This window comes from Terrapene carolina, unplaced genomic scaffold (assembly GCF_002925995.2).
Source record: "Terrapene carolina triunguis isolate 2854851 unplaced genomic scaffold, T_m_triunguis-2.0 Scaffold66, whole genome shotgun sequence".
Classification (NCBI taxonomy): domain Eukaryota; kingdom Metazoa; phylum Chordata; order Testudines; family Emydidae; genus Terrapene; species Terrapene triunguis.
In genome coordinates, this window is record NW_020664417.1 from 18,856,042 (window position 1) to 18,878,683 (window position 22,642).

General features: G+C 41.3%; 1 protein-coding gene across 1 annotated transcript in view; it reads right to left on the reverse strand.

Moving 5' to 3' along the window:
* Window positions 1–22,642, reverse strand: part of ZNF827 (zinc finger protein 827) — a 126,169-nt gene that overhangs the window by 95,350 nt on the left and 8,177 nt on the right. Inside the window, exons 2-3 of the mRNA XM_026647826.2 lie at window positions 14,851–15,861; window positions 9,464–9,636 (exon numbers count right to left, since the gene is read on the reverse strand). Of these exons, the coding sequence (XP_026503611.1) occupies window positions 9,464–9,636; window positions 14,851–15,861 (1,184 nt within the window). The remainder of the gene's footprint in view (window positions 1–9,463; window positions 9,637–14,850; window positions 15,862–22,642) is intronic.

A 22,642-nucleotide genomic window follows, 5' to 3' on the forward strand; every position in this document is an offset into this window, starting at 1 on the left:
AATCATTTTGTTGCCTGTTTTTGAACCTCTTGTGTCTCTAATATAGCTTTTTGATTGAGCAGAACTGAATACAGAATTACAGGTGAGAGCGTGCCATCTATTTATAGAATGGCATTATAGTATTTTCAGTATTATTGCTGTCCCATTCTACATACATTCAAACATTTTGTTTGCTCTTTTAACCACTACTGCACAATGAGAAGATGTTTTCATTCAGCTATCTACAGTGCTACTCAGATATTTTTCCTGAATGTGCATGACTAGTTTAAACTGTTCCTTCTAATAAGCATGCCCTTGCATTTATCAACAATAATTTCCTTTGCCATTGTGCTGACTAATCACCTAGCTTTTTTAGGCCTTCTCAAGATCTTCTCAATTCCTCCTCGTCTTGACTCTCCTAAGTAATGTTGCGTCATCTGCAATTTTGCCAGTTCACTATTCACTCCTTTTTCTAGATCATTACTAAATAGATCAAACAATACTAATCCTAGTATAGAGAAATCTGCAGTTAACCTCTTGTCATACTTCACAGATTAATATATTCCTAACTGTTGTTTGACTGTCTCTTAACCAATTTCTAATCTGTGATAGTACTTTACCCCTCACTCCACAACTACTTAATTTTCTTGACAGCCTCTTGGTGAGGGACTTTGCCAAAGGCTTTTTTAAAGGCCAAATTAATTATCTCAACTGAATCTCCTTTATCCATTATTTTGATGACACACTCAAAGTTTCCCAGTATATGAGAATATGATTTTCCTTTACAGAAGCCATGTGCCCCTATCATATCATGTTATTCAAGGTGTTCCATTCTATTTTTGTCATTTTAACCAGTTTCCCTTGTATTGGTCTGTGATTTACAGGATCAACCCCTTGTGTCTTTTTTAAAGACAGGTTCAAGATTTGCAAACTTTCAGTCTACTGGCTGATTTTAATAAGTGTCATTTTTCTCAGCAGGTTGGTCACTTTATTTTTAAATTCCTTCAGAACTTTTGGGTGTACATCACCTGGTGTAGGTCACTCATTGTTCTATACATTTACCTACTTGTTCCCGAACTACTTTTTTTGGCAACTCAGCCTCTGACAGGGTCTCACCTTTATTACTTGTAAAGAGTAGCTCTGAAGTATCTTCCCAATGTGATGAATTCTGATGCAAAGACAACCTTTAGTTTCTGTGAAACATCATTATCCTCCTTAATTGTTCCCTTAACTTCTTGGCAGTCAAGTGGACCCACCAATTCTCTCAGACGTCCTGAGTCTAATACACTTAGAATTTAAAGAGTAAATAAACAAAAAACATTTTTATTTCTGACCTCCTACTTACTATCTGACAATTTAGTTGTCATAGTTTATGCTCTTTACTTACTTACAGGAATGGAACAGTGGAGAGGTCCTCCAAGCAGGCTAGAGTGGCTGCAGGGGAAGCAGCCAATCAAGGCCCAGGAGGACCATATAAAAGGACCTGCAGAACATAGCAGAAGTTAGAAGTGGCTTAGAGCTGGAGAAGGAAGGACTGTGTGCTTGGCTGGAAAAGAAGCACGATCATGGACAGCTAAGTGGGGACAGGCTCCTGGCTGGCTGCCAAGACTGAGCTAAAGGCAGCTTGCTAGCAGGGACCAGGGGAGCAATGAAGGAGCACCTGGCTGGCTGCGGAGACCAAGTAGGGGAGGGCCGCAGGAAGGTATTGCCTCCAGGGAGGAAGCCCTGGGGATATGGCCCCATACCAGGGCCGGAACTCGTTTAAAGACTGTGGACACACCTAACCAGAGGGGGCACTCATGAGAGATGGATGCCAACCCTATTACACCATAGACTTTAAAGTCAGAAGGGACCATTATGATCTTCTAGTCTGACCTCCTGCACAACACAGGCCACAGAATCTCACCCACCCACTCCTGTAACAAACCCCTGACCTATGCCTGAGCTATTGAAGTCTTCAATTTGTGGTTTAAAGACTTCAAGGTGCAGAGAATCCTCCAGCAAGTGACTCGTGCCTCACGCTGCAGAGGAAGGCGAAAAACCCCCAGGGCCTCTGCCAATCTGCCTGGAGGAAAATTCCTTCCCGACCCCAAATATGGCGATCAGCTAAACCCTGAGCATGTGGGCAAGACTCACCAGCCAGAAACCCAGGAAAGAATTCTCTGTAGTAACTCAGATCCCACCCTATCTAGTGTCCCATCACAGGCCATTGGGCATATTTACCGCTAATAGTCAAAGATCAATTAATTGCCAGAATTAGGCTATCCCATCATACCATCCCTTCTATAAACTTATCAAGCTTAGTCTTGAAGCCAGATATGTCTTTTGCCTCCACTGCTCCTCTTGGAAGGCTATTCCAGAATTTCACTCCTCTGATGGTTAGAAACCTTCGTCTAATTTCAAGTCTAAACTTCCTGATGCTAGCTTTGGTATGATCCCTCCCCTAAGGATGTTGAACTTACACTCTTAATTAGTCTAAATAATGCAGAGGAGTTGAATTGAGAATAGCCTCTCCCCATGTGTGCTCTAGGACGAGCTGTTCCAGAAAAACAATAATTTGAAGTGTCAAATTTCTTCTTTTTATCTTGTCCTAATGTGAAAATTGACCAGTTTATATACAGATCTTTGAAGTTACCCATTATTATTATAATAGACTTTGCTGCTGCTTTGCTATTCCTCAATGTTGTGCATTCAGTATCCATTTTCTAATCAGGAGGATAATATATTTGTATTCCTATGGCATGGGATTTTTACAGATTCCACAGTATTGTCCTCTTCACACAGAATCTTTGATTGGGTATAATTCTACTTATCCCTGCAAACTAATTTATGTTTTCTGAATAGTTTATACCAGGGGTTCTCAAACTGGGGGTCGGGACCCCTCAGGGGGGTCACAAGGTTATTACATGGGGGGTCGCGAGCTGTCAACCTCCACCCCAAACCCCGCTTTGCCTCCAGCATTTATAATGGTGTTAAATATATAAAAAAGTGTTCTTAATTTATAAGGGGGGGTTGCACTCAGAGCTTTGCTATGTGAAAGGGGTCACCAGTAAAAAAAGTTTGAGAGCCACTGGTTTATACCCATGTAATACAGATTCTTATTGTTTGTTATTCCACAGTGATTCAGCAATGCTTGCTATGTCAACTGTGTCAAGGTACACTTCAATTGCTAGGCAATCGAGTTCACCCCTATTTTTGCTTTAAGGTTCTTGTATTGTTATATAGACACATACTTATTTTTGGCCATATGCTTATTCTTAAGTCCCTAAGCGGATACCCTGTTGCTCTTCTGAAACATAACTTTGTAACCAACCCCTCTGCAAGTAGTGTTGGAAGAGGAGCAGGAAGCGGCGTCCTAGCATGCGCATGCTCCATAGATATGGAGTGGCCGGAAGTTGGGTGCCTGAAGCCTGCAGCAGTGTTCTGAGGTGAATTTCATCCATACCTACCTACCAGGGGAAATTGAAAAAATTGAGATTTTATTCCCAGATTATCACTCTCCCTTATGTTATTTTTTGCCATTTCAAAATAAGTACATAACAATCTTTTTTAAATTAGGAAAATAAATTCCAGTTGTATATTAAACCCAGACAGAGAAGGACTCACAAACTGTCATTTTTGTTGCCTTTTTTTTTTCTCTTCAGAAATCCTCTTTGTTCCATCCTTATGCCAGTCAACATCACTTTCCACAGGTGTAGCACCAGTTTAAATCATGTTGCAGTACCAGAAATGAGTCCTGAGTTCCTGGGAGCAGGCCTTCCAAGCATAAGGACTGAAACTTTGGGTTATGAATGATTTTTGTCCCATCCCAGGTGAATAAAACTAGTTTAGTGTACATTTCTGTACTGAATCTATTTTAGGTTTTTCTATGGGTATCATTATGGAATCCATATATCATACAACTATTAAACATAAAAATGTGTGTGCCCTAAATGACAATATTCTCACAGCCTCCCTTGTTTATAAAAGGCACTTGTGGGTATTTTTCCTTCCTGCCTTTCACTTCCTTGCCTCCAGTTGCAAGTTGGTGGTGGAAAGGGATCCTTGGATAAAACTTTATCAAAAACGTAGGTATAAAGCTGAACACAGTCAGGGTTAGAATCAGTCCAGTACCCTGTAGTTACATGTTCTATAGCTGGAGTCAAGATACCAGAAGTGCTCTGCTCCTTGCAATGTTGTATTCTGGTCCAAACTCATTGTCATGACAGTTAACATAAAGCTATCAAAACTGATTTTCTAAGAAATGAAAAGGCAAAAAAGATGCCCTAAGCAAACACCTACAAGTCACTAATAAAAATCAAAACTCAGATTCCCGAATTATAATAGAAAGGTGCATAACATCTAGAATTCTAGAGGAGGGTAAAGGTATTGTGACTCAAGGCTATGCTGCCGTAAGAAACAAAATTAAGAAAAGGCTCCTAGATTTTGATGACAGTGGGTGAAGACTGCAATAGATTAATGCTTTGAACAATCCTGTCTGCCATCCTGCTCTACTGAACATAAAACATGACACAAATCTCTCAACACACTTATACAAAAAAAGGGTTGGATTTTGATGGAATCCTGTCTGAGCAGATGATGCAGATTGACAAACAAATCCATTCCATTACAGACTTCATTTTTGAGTCATTCTTTTGTTCTAGAAACCACAGGCCCTGGAGATGGCATACAATCTCGGCTGCAGCCAGGGATTTAGCCTGAATTTATAGTAGACTCAAGGGGTGTGGCTAGTGGCAACAGTTTGTGTAGGATAAAGAGGAGAGACTCCTATCTGCCAGAGTAAGATAAAGTAGTTTCAGAGGAATGATAGGACACTGAAAGGCTGTGAAATCTCCAGCAAGAGAAAGTATACTGTGCCTCTGATTAACAGCTTTAGTTTTTGTTTTACCCTTTTCTATGTAATTTTTCTTTTGGTTTTGGTTTTAGTTTTTTGTTCGTATTTTATGTCTGTGCACTTTTGTTTTTGGAAACACTTTTTTTTTTTTTTTAAATAGAGAGGGTTAAGGAAACGTTTTCTATTGTGGTAAAATACATCTGTGCCTCTTTTGTCATCAGCTTACCCCGTCACCAAAGAAAACTCATGTCATTCTGGCAGGGTGCCAGTGACTTTATCAAACATTATATTCTCTATCCCCCTTACCAGCCACACATGCATTTTGGATTCATCTTGATTTTGTCCTCCCTGATGCACCACATTGTTACCAGGGGCCTACTCAAAAGAGAATATATATAAATTTATCTCAAGCCCCAATGTCACTGTACTATCAACAGAATATATTTTCCAAACTCTTTTACTGTAATTCTGATCCTTTGAATGTACCCGTAAACCAGAGACTGCCAAAGTGAGCATGTGAGACCGAATGTGGCCCATACAATCCTTGTATGCCCTTATCTCTAATAGGGTGGTGTGACCAGTGAAGGCCATAGTTCCCACTATGTAATGGTCCATTTTGACCTGTGACATCACACGGTGTTGAATGCTGATATTTGCAGTCTGCAGGCCTCACCTCTATATCATGGATAAGGGGACTGTAATTTGCTCCAGTTTATTTTACTTGTTGATTCATGTATAAAATCTCATCTCTTACAATTGACTCAGGGTGTATGAACATGTTTTTTTTTAAATCCCCACCAAGTTAATTAATATTAATCCCTAGTAGATACACTTCATTCTACAAACCAGGAGTAAACTTAACACAATGTCCCTATACTCACTCACTTAAAATAAAGAGAAAACCAATGGGCTTTTACTTCATATTGATATGCAGACTCTGTTAGAACAAAGGAGGAATGAATGACAGAGTAGAGGGCCCTCCATTCAGAACACTCTGTCACCTACCTGCAGAGGTTTAAATCTGGGAACACTTTGTTCAAGTACATGTCAGTTGATCTCACGCATTATGGTGAAATGGGGGGAAAATACAGGCTTACAGATACAAGTTATTTGAGCCATAAAGGATTTTAAAGATCACTATCAACACTTTGAATCACATCTGGACACATAAAGGCCTCACACACACATGAGCAGAAGGGGTGTCAGAGTGAGAACTTGTGGGACTATCCATGAGACCAGCCTCAGGGCAGATTAGTGGCTACTCAACACCACCCTCTAGTGCAGGGGTGGGCAAACTTTTTGGCTTGAGGGCCAAATCTGGGTGAGGAAATTGCATGCAGGGCCATGAATGTAGGGCTGGGGCAGGGGGTTGGGGTGTGGGAGGGAGTGTGGGGTGTGAGAGGGGGTGCGGTAAGCAGGAAGGGGCTCAGGGCAAGGGGTCGAAGTGCAGGAGAGGTGCAGGGTGTACAAGGGGGCTCAGGGCAGGGGACTGGGGTGCAGGGAGGGGTGTGGAGTGCAGCAGGGGGTTGAGGTGCAGGAGGGGTGCGGCAGGGGGCTCGGTGCAGGGGGATCAAGGCAGAGGGTTGGGGGCTCAGGGCAGGGGGTTGAGGTGCGGGAGGGAGTGCGTGCTGTGTGCAGGAACGGCTCAGGGCAAGGGGTTGGGTGCAGGTGGGGTGTAGCGTGTAGCAGGGGACTTGGGTGCAGGAGGAGGTGCGGCGTGTGGGAGGGGGCTCAGGGCAAGGGTTCGGGCTCCAGCCCAGCGCCGCTTACCTTGAGCAGCTCAGGGGTGGCAGCGGCACGCAGCGGGGCTAAGGCAGGCTCCCTGCCTACTCTGGCTCTGTGCCGCTTCCGGAAGCGGCCAGCACCACGTCCCTGCAGCCCCTGGGGGAGGAGGGGCAGAGGGCTCCGTGCGCTGCCCTCGCCTGCGGGTACCTTCTCCCGAAGCTCCCATTGGCCACAGTTCCCCGTTCCCAGCCAATGGGAGCTACGGAGGAGGTACCCGCAGGTGAGGACAGAGCACGGAGCCTTCTGTCCCCCCCAGATTCCCCCCCCGGGGGCCGCAGGGACGTGGTGCCGGCCGCTTCTGGGAGTGGCGAGGGGCCAGGGCAGGCAGGGAGCCTGCCTTAGCCCGTGGCGCCACAGTGGCAATCCCACGGGCGGGATCCAGCCCACGGGCCATAGTTTGCCCACTCCTGCTCTACCGTCATTATGAACTAAAGTAATTTTATATCTAAGTGGCCCTTGGTTTGGCAGTATGGACGCTTCTCACATGTAAACATATTAGAGAAAGCAATGATGTAACCAAGTCTTCTTCAAAATGTTGCTAGCGCTGGAGAAAAGTGTGTGCATATAGTGGTGGTGGCAGGGTTAATCATATTTATAAAAATTCTAATTCAGGGTTTGTTTTTTATTTTATTCCTAACCCACCCACACAGAAATATAAATACTTGTCTCAATGGTTATGATCAAGAATTTAAATATACTCCTTGCATTCATAAGTCCTTTACTGTACTGGTTATCGATTTGTTCTGAAAGCATTTTAAGACAATATAACCTATATAAACCCTGCAACTCTCAGTTGTGATACTGTCACAAGCTAGGGTTTGTATCATAAAGGTGCACACAGCTAGGATCAGTTGTAATTTCTATTACAATTTTGCTTTTATGGATTTATAAAAACATTGTTTTAACTGACATTGGGATAAAACTGGCATACTAGTTGTCAATGTAATTGCAATTTTTCTGAGCATGAATAGCTTGACTTGGTTAAACACTGTTTCTCAATATATAGTAGAGCAACTAAAAATAATTTTTGGTGCTGTCAGATTTCTTTTGAGGACTCTGCTTTACCTAATTAATTCCTTGGTATTTTTTGTTACTTTGAAAATTGTTGTTGAAGACAAATTTTGAAAAATGGTTATTGGACAGTTTAATGTTTTTAATCTGTGTTACAGAGAAGTTTCCATAAAATCATCACCACATTATTGCATAGAATACTATATGATCTGTATATTTGTCTGATTGTTGTAAGGGACTTTACTGTATGAAGACAGAGATAATTCAAGGAGAGGCTGATACCCCGTAGGTAGGAAAGAGTAGCATGGCTTCACGTAGCCATCCAGCAACCAACAATTAAGAGACAGTGCAAGAACCATTCATTTACTTTGATGTCCTACCTCTGACCCTCTGCTAAACTCACCAGAAGAGCTTGTCAAGACAGGGGACCCATCTGGTAAACAAAGGAGAACCTAAAGGCCCCAGAAACTGAAATAGAGGACTTCTCAGAGGGATTAAAAGTGACTCTCTCTAGGGAAGGGAGAATTGTTCGCAGGAGACCGTAAAGAGGCCTGCCTAGGGTTTTTAAGAAGGGGTGACAAGCCTCTAGGTGAGACAGATCTGCATATAGGCTGTTTATTGTTTAAAATGCCCTTTTTTCTCTCTCTTATGCTATGCTTTGTTTCTACTCTTAAGAGTAAAGAATATTTTTGTTTGAGAAGGCTGTCTGGTCACTGTATTTACCACTGGTCACTGACTCCCAAAGAACTACAGGTACTGAATCCGGTTAGACCTGCCAGGTAAGCACAATCGATACACAGGGTACTGTAGCCCAGGACCCTGTCTAAGAGTGGGGGAATTGCCTGGTTCCACCTCAGGAGATGTAAAGGCACAAGGTCGGAGACCTGAGGTGGTGCACTCAGAGACTGGAGAGGGAAGAGAGGTGCAGCTAGCCCTGTAACCATGACAAGTGTAAATCAAGATGACTCCACTTAAGTAAATAGTTGTTCTGATGTAAGTGAGATCAGAATCTGGCCCAGTGTTCTAAAACGTTTTAACGTAACAAATGCTGTAACATATCATGCCTAAAAGCCCAATATTTCCCTGTGTACTTTAAACATATTTATCTGTGTTAATAACTATAAACAAATAATTCAGACAAACATAAAATTGTACTGCTACTATAACAGGTCAAGTATGCCAATGAAGGAAACTTAGCGATTCTGTTCAGTAATTTTATATAGAGACTGGATGAGCCAAAGCCCATCTTCACTTCACCATTCATCTTCATTCACCAACATTCACTTCCCCGGTGTCCATGCATTGAAGCACACATTATGGTACACAAGAACCATCACACCATATTCTTTAACCCCTGCAGCACTTTACTGCCTTTCCATTAAGTTTCTTTGTTGAATTTGTTCATTTTTGCCAGTTTAACATGGATATTTAACCTTCAGGTAGGTTAGGCTTGAAATATAAGTTGTGTATAATAAATAAAACCTAAAGTTAATAAAAACATTCTTTACAAAAGCACATTACAGTGAAAACAGTTATTGTTTTGGTTTTGAACATTCCCCTGAAATGCCTGCAAACCAAACTTTACAGCATTGTAGTGCCCATAAAGGAGAGCCGGAAGGTGAAACTGACCAGTCTGTTTTCATTGCCCAAATTATACCAAAAGGCAAACAAATTGAAATTTTAAAATCTAAAACTTTTTGTGCATTCATTTTTAATAAGATGTTATTAGTAGCACAGGTATGGAAATGAGATTTTTTTTAAAAAAATTGTGTGATTTTTAACCAGATAGTTTCTTTTCTATATATTTTTGCTCACTGAGCCAGTCTCTTCATTGTCAGTAAACACTGCCCTTACCTTCATGTGTGATTTGAGATTGTCCTTGCGTGCACAGCGAAATGGACAGAGTGGGCACTGATGACTTTTTAAACCTGTATGAATCACCATGTGTCGTTTCCAGTAACTCTTCCTCTTTATAACCAACCCACAGATTGGACACTGAAAAGGTTTTCCTCCTTCTTCTTCTGAGGCTTAGTGGAGGGAGAAAAGAAAAAGAGAAGGTCCTTTACAGCCACTGGTAGAATACTTTCCCCTCATAAACATACCCAAATATCATTTTACAACTTTAGATTTTCATCTGCAAAGACAGACACAGTACTGGTTAAACACCAACATCCACCAAAGATTTCAATTCCTCTTCTTCCATATTCAAACCTCCCTAATCTAGTTATGCTCCCTCTTAAGAGCTGTAATTTAAGATTCATTTATCAAGTTAAAGTCTCAAAAACTCATTGGATAGCCAGTAGGTGATGCTACTCTTCCTCACCTGGCCCTGTACTTCTCACAAACATCATTCGGTAGCCAAATTTCCTATCTACTATCAGCTTGATCAGGGAAAAATGCTTAACTCTTGATTTTAAAAGTGATGAATTCCAGTATTTGATGGATAATGAAAAAAGAAGATATTAAATACAGAATTCACACTTCTTAATCAAAAACCATGCTGGCGTCATAAACCTGACACGCTCAAGGCCAGAACCGAGTGATTTCAGAATCCCTGCTGTTGAACTTGTTTACTTATGGCTCAAGCAGATGCTGCTGCCACTTCAGTCATCAGGTGGTCTTCGGGTCATGGGATTTTTTTCTTCTTCTATCCTGTTTCTCTGCTTGCCAGTGCATTAAACCTACTGCCTTTTTCTAGACATCTGGACACTATTTTGCACAGTATCGTCCATTGTAAGAGAGAATGGCAACCAAGGCCCAGGAAAGATGTTTGTATTTGTCAAGCAAATATAATTTATCTACTAAGTATGGAATAATCACCAGGCTAAGGGGAAGGGAGATTCTTTGTTGTTGACGTGACACAATGAAACATTCTGACATCTCACTACAAATGCCTCTGCCCATTACGAGGAAGTTTGTAGTGTTGTCATTGAACTAGAAGACAATTTTTATGATTGCTAAAAGGCAGTTTGATTATTTCTGAAAATCCAGAAGTTAGTAGTGTCTATCCTGCTATTTGGAATTATTTCCAGACTATTTCAGGTCATTATCTAATGTATTCATCAGCTATTTTCTACCTGCAAGAATTCATGAAATTTAACATTTCCTGTGATTGGAAACCAACTAATAAAACCTCCAGAATGATTTTGTAATATGTTTCAGTATAATTTCTACTAGCTGGTAGGAGACAAAAATATAATTCATCTGATTACATAGTCCTTCTGACCTAATCAACAAGCCTGAGAGAAAGAGTACATTTCAATGTGTGTTTTGCAGCTTCAGAAACTTCATGAGTAGAATTTCTATCACACTCAATATATTATTAAATTGCTCCGTCATTGCATCTTTGAAAAGTCAGCGGAAACCAACACTATAATTGCTAGTGTTTCACTTTTTTCATGTCTTTCCTCATTTCTTTATAAAAGGTAAGAGACAAACTACAGAAATATATATTAGTAGCATTTTTACTCATCAAGTCATTTCCTTCTATCATGTCTCCTTTTCAGCAACTGGTTATCATCAGAAGGGAATCAGAAATAAATGTAGCAAGTTCTGTCACCTATTTTCTAACCCACTAATAATAGGTCTATAAACAAGGTGGCTTACCAGCAATTTTGCACATTACTTTAGGCCAAACCCAGAACTGGAGTGAGCGAGTAAAACTCCGCTGATAACAATGAGAATTCCTAATATACAGGAATTGTGTGATCCACCACAACAATGCAGCCATTTCTTGGGTGGAACACAAGAGTTGCTTATAACACTACACAATGCTTTAGCATAAGAAGCAAAGAATACTGGGCCTGTGTCACCTCTCACTTATACTGATGTAAAATCAGGAACAACTCCAATTAATTCTATGGAGCTACATGACTGTAAAACTGATGTGAGAGGAGAATCAGACTCACTGAATCCAACTGAAAATCAGGAAGAATGCTGTACGTGTTCCATGCAAAGTGTTTATTGCTCAAATGGGAATTTGATCTAGGCATAGGGGCTAACACTCATATTCTTGCAAAAGTGGCATGGGATCTTAAACAGGGAGTCAGGGCCAATGTTCCCTCTAATTTTCCCATCCATGTGCGGAATGAATTTTGTTATGTGCACCAATATGGAGTTTATGTGTAGCAAGGGTGGGGCTGAGGGTTTCGGAGTGTGGGAGGGGGCTCAGGGCTGGGGAAGAGGGTTGGAGTGCAGGGGGTGAGGGCTCCGGCTCAGGGTGCAGGCTGCCCCAGGAGTGCAGCAGGGAGAGAGGATTCCCCACAGCCCTCTCCCCCCACAGCAGCCCCAGGGCTGTGGGGTGGGTGGAGGGAGGAGAGGCGCCTTGCCCCGCCACAGCAGCTCCGGGGCTAGGGAAGAGGAGCCTCGCCCCACCGCAGCAGCCCCGGGGCTTGGCAGGGGGAAGGCATCTAGCCCCGCTGCAGCAGCCCCGCAGCTGGGAGGGAGAGGTGTCTGGCCCCGCCGCAGCCCGGCATGCCCCAAGCTCCCCCATCACTTCCCTCCACCTCACCCCACTGCCTCCACATACTCCCTATTTCCCACCTCATCCCACTGCCATCTTCCAGGCCCACCTGTGGCCACACCCCTGAGTGCAGCGTGCACTGCGCGGCTCTGCTAAGTGCACAGCCCTTGGTGGCCTCCTGCGTGACTGCGCATGCACGCACTTTAGAGGGAACATAGGTCAGGACTTCATTTTACATTTCATCCAAAAGACAGCAATACCAACTTTAAAATGTTTCATAACACTGCTGGTACAGTGATTTAGTGGGTCCCACTTCAGTCTCTTCCTGAACCATCTTGAGCTTTACTGAGCATCTCCCATCCAAGTAATGATCAGGCCTAACTAAGGTTAGCACATGAGCTCTGACAAGACTACAATCTGATGTGCTATTGCTCCTTATGTACTAAAAAAAGTTTATGAACTCAGAGCTTAATTCATGCTGTAGGCCTGGTAAGAGTGCCTTTTTTTTTTTACAAGCATATTTCCCCCTTTACTGCCTCCTTATTTTTTCCAATATCTAGTAGTTGATCTCAGTGACCATTGGCTATCACGGATATCTTCATTGCTGATGAAAGAAGCTGACTCATAATAACTGGAAGCAGACTTTCTTCAACTATAAAATATATGGCAAAATCTTCCAATCAGTGCCATCAGGGAAAATATGTTTATTTTACTGGCAACACAAGCATGTCCTCAAGAGAAGGCCCACACAAACAGACAAAACTTTATAAAATGAAATATCATATTACGGTTTCAGTGCCATAAAAACGTGGCTGCAAAAAGAATTACTTCCATAAAACCATGGCTGCAAAAAGAATCAAAGGAATGTGTGACATTTATTTTCATAGCAAATATACATGATCAAGTGCCCAACTCAATATTTTAGAGGAGTACTGTAATGTCTACTGCTCAAAAGTCACACAACAGTGACCTCTTTCTGCAAGTTGTACGTCTCTACAGCAGAAAGAATGATTACAGAGAACCAAATTCCTTCAAAATCCAAATACCCTATCTCATAGCTTTTCTTGGTCTCTTATTTTCATTTGGTTAATTCCTTTCAAGTCAAAAACTAATGAACATGTCAGAAAGGGAGCTAGAATTCAACAAATATCTTTGTTATTAATCTATCATGATAAAGTTTGTTTGCATGCCAACTGAGGTTGGTGAAGGCCCAGTACATATAAACTGATGATATTTTTTATATATAAAGCAAAGGAAAATGATTGTTTCATGATTACCAAGGCCCTGAGGTAACATGCTCCCATTACTGCCTTTCAGCATTCTTGTGTCTTAAGCAGAGTAGACACTAGAGATTTCACTGCATCACAGCCAGATTATGAATTGCCAGCACTGCATATATACATAGACTGCACTCCTCTTTTCCAAGGTGTACAGATAAGATTCCACAATTCACAATTCGCTAGCCAAACATATAGAAGTTGGATTTTACTACAATAAAAAAGTTTCTCTTCTGCATTACTCTTCCTTATCAAGTAACAAATCATGTGAATGCCTTTTGCACATGCAGTATATAAGCAGATAATATTAACATTTTTGGAATGGCGTATTATATTAAATGTAACTGAATCCTTGCTATCCCCTCTCTTTAAAGGCTTGTCTATGTGAGACAGTTATACCACTATAACATTAAGGTGTGAATTTAAATCAATACATTTACACTAGTATAATTTAATGTAAACCCCTTCCGAAGCAACATAAACTTACCTGAAAAAAACCTCTTTTATGCAGGAATAAAAGTGTCCAAAAAACTATATCAGTTTTACTATACCGCTAAAACTTTGCCATGTAGACAATCCCTAACAAACTAACACCCAAGCCTTTTATCTTGTGAAGGCTTTTGACCAGCTTCCTCATCCTATTTATCAGAATTTCATTGTTAGCAAGATAACACCTAAATTCCATGGAGATGTCCATGGAAACACGAACATGTGATGCATACAATTTTTTAAAAAAGAAATGTCAGTATGTATAAGAAAATATTGCTTATTTGGATAATTGAAATAATGTAATTCCCCACATTCTTTCCTGATTTCTTTTGTTAGCAGAACAGTTTGCAATAGGCCTATATCTTAGAATGCTGACAGAACTAGGAGAGGAAGAGGGAGGGGGTGGGCCAAGAAGTATAAAGCGGGTTTTGTTGAGCAGAATTAGGAAAAAGCAGTTCATTTTCTTCTATTTTTTTATGACAAAGAATTGTGAAAGAATGAACATGAGAGATTTGTTCGTGCTTCTGCAGAAAATTTTAATGAAAAGTGGCAACATAATAATATACTCCGGTAAATTAGGACAGGGTAGTAAGCGATTATACAAAAGTCCATTTGTGACAGAGACAGCAGGAGGGAAAATTCTCCCTTGTCCAGTATTTCAAAAGCACTGGTTTTGTACATGTTCCCTGATACCACGAGCTCCCTGACAGGGATTCTTTCATCTTCCCCATTAAATATTTCTTGTGTGGACCTATTCTGAACTTGGTGAGGAAAAAATACATTTGTATGGAATAAAAAAAATGTATTGAACTGTACACTCATTACCTTTCAAATATGGAAACATTTGTGAAGGTTTGATCTTCAAATGGGAGTTTAAAAGCTATCCTATTGTTTATTTTGTTCTTATTTTCATAATAGGTGGAAACAATACAAACCAGACAAGGGAAGAAGAGTTAAATAAATCTAGAGCAAAACAAACATGCCTTACTTGATGGTTAAGATAAGGTCCGTACCTGTATTAGTGGGCTTAGAAATTCTTCCTTTAGGGACTGGAAGTAGCAATAATTCCAAAGACTGTGGTGGAGTTACTTTCTCTTGCTTCATCTCTGAAATCTGCAGGGGATCCTCTGCAACTAGTGACTTTTTCTTCTCAGCCAACAGGCTGCCTGCAGCCCTTGCAGCCACCTCCTTGAGTAGGGCAGCTGAGGAGGTCATTGAGGCCAGGGAAAGGAAAGAACTGGCTGGAGGTGGGTGGTCCTGCCCAGGAGTCATGCTTCTTTCACTAACTTTCTTTGATAAAGCTGCTAAGGTTGAGCTGGCAGACTGAGAATTAAAAGGTGAAGAAAAGGATTCAAATCTTATAGTATCTTCAGTCCTTGAAAGTGATTTGTCCTGAAGAACTGCATTGGCTGCGGCTTTCAATTTCAGGATAGCTGAATCTGGGGACAAACCACAGGTGGTGGTTGAGTTTGGCAACCACTTACCTTGATTCCATATAAACCGATTATTTGCATTGTATTGGTCATTTTGTTCCTGTTTCTCAGCAAGCTTTCTGGCAAGAACACTTAGCTGCTGGGCATGATGAGAAGGTGGAGAAAAGGAGAGATTTGAACCAACATTTACAGGGGACTCGACCTTGCCATTGACTGTAACAGCAGTGTCCAGCTTGAGAGAACCGGCCTCCAGAAGCCTTCTCAGGTTACTGCTCAGTGGCTTATTTGGGCCAGGAGATTCATCTTCACACAAAGACGACACATCAGGAGAAAGGTGTTCTTTGCTCTGTAACGTCTCTCTTAAAGCCTCATTTTCAATAGCTATCAGCTCCAGCGTGTTGCTGCTAGGAGTTGCACTTCCCAGAGAAGTATCCGGAGAAGTGGACTGCGCCTGGATTCTATCCTCAAGAGATAACTTGAAGTTTTCCTGGACTTCTCCATATGATGCTTCCGATGGGGTCTCTGAAGAGTTTCCAAACCAGTGTTCTTCTTCACTAAGTTCACCTTCCACTTCCTCCTGTCTAGTACCATCTGTGGGATACCAAGAACAAGAAGTTTATTTCCAAAATATTAATGTGTCCTTAATGCTAAGTGTGTAAATTTCTCTGAATACCTCCAGTTCTTGTCTCACCTCAACAAGATTCTAATGAATGCTAGGGAAAATTGCATCAGCTGGAGCATTTTGAACAGTTACTAAACATTTGTCTCAAGTGCTTTCGTTTGGCATCTGGACTAGTCAGAAGAGGTAGCTTTCAGAAAAAAAAGAAAGAATGAAAGAGTGGAATAAAAAAGAAAATAGTGGAATAAAAATGAAAGCATGATGGACTTATCAGTAAGTCCTTAAAAACTTGCTAAGTCAGTGTAACTGTATAATTGCAGTAATGTATTTGCATGACCAGAGCATGGGCATCATTTATATATTGCTATTATTTAAACCAACATAGGCCGCTAATTTCTCACAATGTTATAATTTCAGTGATGTTAAAGCAGTGATGTATTTGACTCATTGAGTATTATATACTGTACCTAAAACTCTGTAAGCTTAGTGCAGAGATGTCTTCAAAAAACAGACCAGGTGTTGAATCACTCATATTAAAAGTAGTTGCCTACAGTTATTTTAATCTTAGTCCAATCTGCACTGTGCCCTATTTTGAAAAAAAAAAAAAAAGAAAATTTGTTGCTGTAATGCATGATGTTTCTTTTCTGAATAGCGGGGAGCAGTAACACTTAAACTGCAAGCTAATGTATTGATCTCGCCAGCTATTTAGAGAGGAAACGTAACATACAAATTTTCTTGCTTTAACAAACAATCTTAAGGAAGACCTAAAAGTTAAAACAAAGAATATACTAAATGGGATTTTGTTTTATCAAATGAAAAGTGTTTCTTTCGTACAGTTAGCCACATTTCTTCTTGACAGGTGATTCCAACATATCTAGTCTCTCTCTCGAGAGCTGACTGGCAGTGTTTAAAGTGTGGTGACCCTGGATTGCTCTTCTTCACAATGGTTATTCAGAGAGATATAGATGTGACTAAAGATTTTTGTCCATCTAGCTGGCCAATCAGAATGTAGTCAAGAACAATAGCAATGTTAGAATTAAATTTATGTTATCTCCTCTTGCCAGATACCTTTCTCGCATATCTTGCTTTTAGGCTGAATGTCCCACAGTATGAAAGAGTCATAGGAATCATACTACTGCAAATCAACAAAAGGATTTTTTTTAAAACTATGGACACTGCTATTAGGATTTTATGGTACATACTGTATAGTCCCTGATTCCTTATTCATTTCCAACAAGTTGAAAAACTTTAGATAGCAGCTGATGACTAGGTAATAATTACTATTTAGCACTATACTGCACCTTTCATCCACACATGCAGCCTCAGCCAACAGATATTTAAATAAAAACTGCCATAGAAAATGTATGAAGACAGATGTCTTCATATTCAGTTGTTCTCTCAATAACCTTTCCTGGGAAATTTTCACCAAAATTTGGAGAGGATACTACAGACAATAACTTAACCCATGCTTTAAAGTGAGAGAAGTCCAAAACTTTTTAATTAAAAATTTCATATACAATTATTTTGACATTATCTAGGATCAAATAAAAGGTTAGAATGGTTCTCTGAAAAATGAATGAATCGTCAGGATTAAGGAAAAGGTGCATGGCAGGGCCAATACCCTGTAGATATGTATAGAGATGAATGATGCTAGTCAGCGGTTAGAGTTCCAGCCTAGGTTGTGGAAGACATTGCTTCAAGTCCCTGCTCTATCATACGTATCCTGTGTGACATTGGGCAAGTCAGTGTCTCTCTGTGCCTCAGTTTCCCATCTGTAAAATAGTGATAATAGTTCTTCACAACTTCACAAATATGTTGGGAGGCGCTTAGATTCCACAGTGATGGGGGCCATATAATTATCTTATGACTGAGAGAAATCTATGCCCTTGTGTAAAAACGTAGTTTTCTCCCTATCATGTTCCTCTATTTTTGTTGTTACACACACTATACTTCCTAGTTACAACCAGCCTTTTACAATATGAATTAAATAACACGTTTTACCAATCTGTAATGCAACTCTTCCTTCTCATTTATGACTTTTTTTGTCTAACCACAGAGATTAATGCCTTGAATAAATTTTCACAATCCAACCCTCCTCTTTAGTTTTCACTTGTCAGAGAAAATTTGCAATGTCTGAGAAATGGGACACCAGCACATACAGGACTGTCCAAGTTAGAGTCCCTTATTCAAAACAAAAAGGGATGGGGAAGGACCTGTATCTGTTATCACAGAACCATAATGAAGCCTTTCAAGGCTAGCAACACAGTTGTACTATGTGTGTGTCTGAGATGACAGTGAATGAGAGAAATGGAGTAGAGAGCAGCTTCTGTAGTATTCTCCCCTCTTCCACCCAGCACACACCGCGACGGGTTGGATCACAGAAACCCCCTTGGGACTCCTACCTGATGTGCTGAGACTACCTCTGAGCCTGTTTTCCCTGCCAGCTTGGGACTTCAGTACCTTGCCTTGTTTGAGCCAGACACGCTTCCCTGCTGCAAACACAGATCCAAGTCTGAATAACGTCCCCCACAAGCTGCAGGCTTAACTGAAAACAGCTTAAGAAGTGCTCCTGTCTCCAACACTCAGATACCCAGCTCCTAATAGGGTCCAGACCCCAAATAAATCCGTTTTACCCTGTATAAAGCTTATACAGGATAAACTCATAAATTGTTCTCCCTCTATAACATTGATAGAGCGATATGCACAACTGTTTGCTCCCCCAGGTATTAATACATACTCTGGGTTAATTAATAAGTATAAAGTGATTAAATACAAAAAGTAGGATTTGAGTGGTTCCAGGTAATAACAGACAGAACAAAGTAAATTACCAAACAAAATAAAATTAAACACACAAGTCTAAGCCTAATACAGAAGAAAACTGAATACAGATAAAATCTCACCCTCAGAGACGTTTCAATAAGCTGCTTTCACAGACTGGATGCCTTCCTAGTCTGGGCCCAATCCTTTCCCCTGGTACAGTCCTTGTTCCAGCTCAGGTTGTAGCTAGGGGATTTCTCATGACTGCAGCCCCTTTTGTTCTGTTCCACTCCCTTATATAGATTTGGCACAAGGCGGGAATCTTTTGTCTTTTTGGGTCCCCATCCCTCCTTCTAAATGGAAAAGCCCCAGGTTTAAGGTGGATTCCAGTACCAGGTGACATGGTCACATGTCTTGTGAGACTCCAATCCTTCATTCTTCCCAGCCTGACTCACAGGAAGGCTTGCAAGTAAACAGAGCCATCTACAATCAATTGTCCTAGTTGATGGGAGCCATCAAGATTCCAAACCACCATTAATGGCCCACACTTTGCATAATTACAATAGGATCTCAAAGTTATATTTCATATTTCTAGTTTCAGATACAAGAATGATACATTTATACAAATAGGATGACCACACTCAGTAGATTATAAGCTTTGTAAAGATACCTTACAAGAGACCTTTTGCATGAAGCATAATCCAGTTACATTATATTCACACTCATTAGCATATTTTCATAAAATCATATGGAGTGCAAAGTCACACATACATTCTCCATTGACTCCACCCATTAGGAAGACACACCTGCAGAGGTTCAAGTGAGGGGGACCAGAAGGGAGTGCAGCACCCCTTCTTATACTAAAGGGGAACTCCCCCTCTGCCCCAGGTGTGTTGCAATGAGCACTTCCTATCTGGCTGGAGCAGCGAGAATTCCTCCTTCTGTTTCACTCTACTTTAACTACTGCAATGTGGCTGCCTCCAGATCCCAAACTCGTCTCTGACTGTGGAGAGAAAGTTCTTCCCCAGCATCTCTACCCCCAACACCAACTAGGATTTTTTACCCATCAGCTCCTTCAGTGCACTGAAACCGGATCTCTTCTAATCGCTGCCACTGTTCTAGTTCTCCACTTCTCAGTACTTCCCTCACTGCAGCATCAAGTCCTCTTTACTTTAAGGCTAATGCTGAGAGTTGGCATCTGAATCCTATCATGAACACAGTTCAACTTCCTTTTAAACATTAGTGTTTTGGTTTTAAAGAAGCACTCTGAAGCCTGATGGTTTTGTATCACAGGGGAGCAGATGCATGTTGGGGAGGAGTTTAGTTCATATGGATTCATGCCCCTCTGAGCTCGAGCAAACCTGAAAACTCAAAGAAACGCACCTGAACCCACCAACTTTCCTATGGTTTCAAATTAAATCATAATTCCCTCCCCAGAATCCAGGATGTTCATTTGACAGTTGGAGTTGGTCTGCTTGAATTGTGCCATCCTCAGGGAGCCTATCTGGCTCTATTTTGAGTTTGTGTTGGACAATTTGCACAGCACTATTTGAAGAGACACAAGATTTTCTCATAATCATATCTGACTCACTGCTTATGAGGAGTCCTGGAAAACTTGGAAGGAAAATATATTTCCTTACTGAATTTTTCCATTTCCATCATATACACGCTATATGTTGTTACTGTAGGGATACTTATGAGCACAAGGGTTGGTATTGAACTTTTTTAATTAGAAAATTAAGTTCTGGTCTTGGGGGTATAAATCGCCTGGACTTTGCAAATGGATAAGTTAAATTAAATTTTGGGCCAAATTCTCATTAACTTCAGTGGGAGCAGAATTTGGCTGAAGCATCTCACTAACTTCTATGTAAATTATCCAACAATTGTTCAAGTTTCTCTCCTTGTCAAAGATTAAGGGGCTGATCCTGTAAAGATTCTTCTTTGCTGACTCCCATGGGAGCTCTGTACACACAGAGCATTTGTAGGATTGGTCCTTGAATTGTTTGTCAGTATTTTACACCAGTGGAAGTTGTAAGTGCTCAGCATGTCTCAGGATTACACCATTAGAGGACAGAAATGAGCCACTCAAAGTACATCCTAAACTTGCTAACAGTGTTAAAAATCCAACCAAATACTTCGACAACTGCTGCCACTGATTTAGCTCAGTGTGAGGCATATTTCCATAGAACCCCAAATATGTGGAACAGTAAAAGTGCCAAACCCTCTTTACTAACTTATTCATCTTGTAAAAAATATAGTGACACTCTGCTTTGAGGGGAAATCAGATTCAAAGGCAAATCCTAATGACCAGAAATAATGACTAGATAAGTTCATGGAGAGGGTTAAAAAAAGAACTAGATAGGTTCATGGAGGATAGGTGCATCAATGACTATTAGCCAGAATGGGTAGGGATGGTGTCCCTAGCCTCTGTTTGCCAGAAGCTGGGAATGGACGACGGGGGATGGATCACTTGATGATTACCTGTTCTGTTCATTCCCTGGGGCACCTGGCATAGGCCACTGTCGGAAAACAGGATACTTGGGCCAGATGGACCTTTGGTCAGACCCATTATGGCCATTCTTATGTTCTTACGAAATTATATTTTATGATTGTACCCTATGGGTATTTTCCCTTTTTATTTAAAAGTATCAGTGCATTAGAATTTGCTGTGGATATTACACAAGCTTCAATTAAAAAAAAAAGACTTATTTCTGAAAACTGAAAAAAACCTAGTTAATTATGCCTTGGACATATCCATCCTAAATCAACTGCTGGAATTGTTTCTCTAGCACCAATACAATACATGCTTGCCACACAGGAGAGTGAAAGGCAAGGGAGATGAATGAAGTAAAGGTAGGGTGATGTACATGTCAGAGAGTCCAGGGATGAGGAGGATGCAGTAGTCAACACAGGCCAAATAGAAAGCCTGAACAAGCTTTAGCTGTGTGAATAGAAATAAATGATCAGACCGCAAAAACGTTAGAGGCAAAATGGGAAAACCTAGACACAGTTAGAAAAAAGGAGGCATTGAAGATGACTTCCAAATTATCAGCTTGAAGATGATCTGGGAGGAAAACTAAGGACAGTGGGAAAGGAAAAGAAATGGAATCAGGAGAAGATGGTGTCATGGAAGACAAGGAAGGGCAAGATTTTGAGAAGGCAAGGATTGTCAATCAGTGTCAAATGCAGCCAGGGGCCAAGGATGAAGGAGCAGAGGGCTTGAAATTTAGCCAGTAAAAAGTCGCTGGAAACCTTGGACAGAACAATGTCAGTGGAGTGGAGAGGATAGAAACCAGATTGGAGGGGATCCAACATGAAATGAGAGGAGAGGAACTCAAAGCAGTGCTTGTAAACAGCACATTCAGTGGGCACTATATCAATCAACAAGGAAATCGTATCTCAGAATTTAATACAAACGTGAAAATTAGGATTGCCAACTTTCAAATCGCACAAAACACCAAACGCCCTCGCCCAGCCCTTGCCCCGAGGCCCTGTCCTGCCCCTTCTCCGAGTCCCTGCCCCTGCTCACTCATCCCCCCTCCCTCTGTCGCTTGCTCTCACCTACCCTCATGCACTCGCTCATTTTCACTGGGCTGGGGAAAGGAGTTGGGGTGCGGGCTCTGGCTGTGGCCAGAAATGCAGGGTTCAGGATGCAGTTCCTGGCCAACATGAGCTGCAGAGCCAGCGCTCAGGGTGGGGGAAGCACGCGGAGTCTCCCTGGCCACCCCTGCGCCTACGGCTGCAGGGACATGTCACCCTTCCTGGCGACTGTGAGGAGCCAGGTAGAGAGCCTGCCAACCCCTCCAACCGGACTTTTAGTGGCCAGGTCAGCAGTGCAGACTGGAGCTGCCAGGGTCCCTTTTCAATTGGGTGTTACAGTTGAAAATCGGACACCTGGCAACCCTATTGGAAATATATGGAAGAAAATAATGGATATCTCAGCTTTCCTAATACAGTACATATCTTCACAATGTAAATAACTTACCTGCAAATACA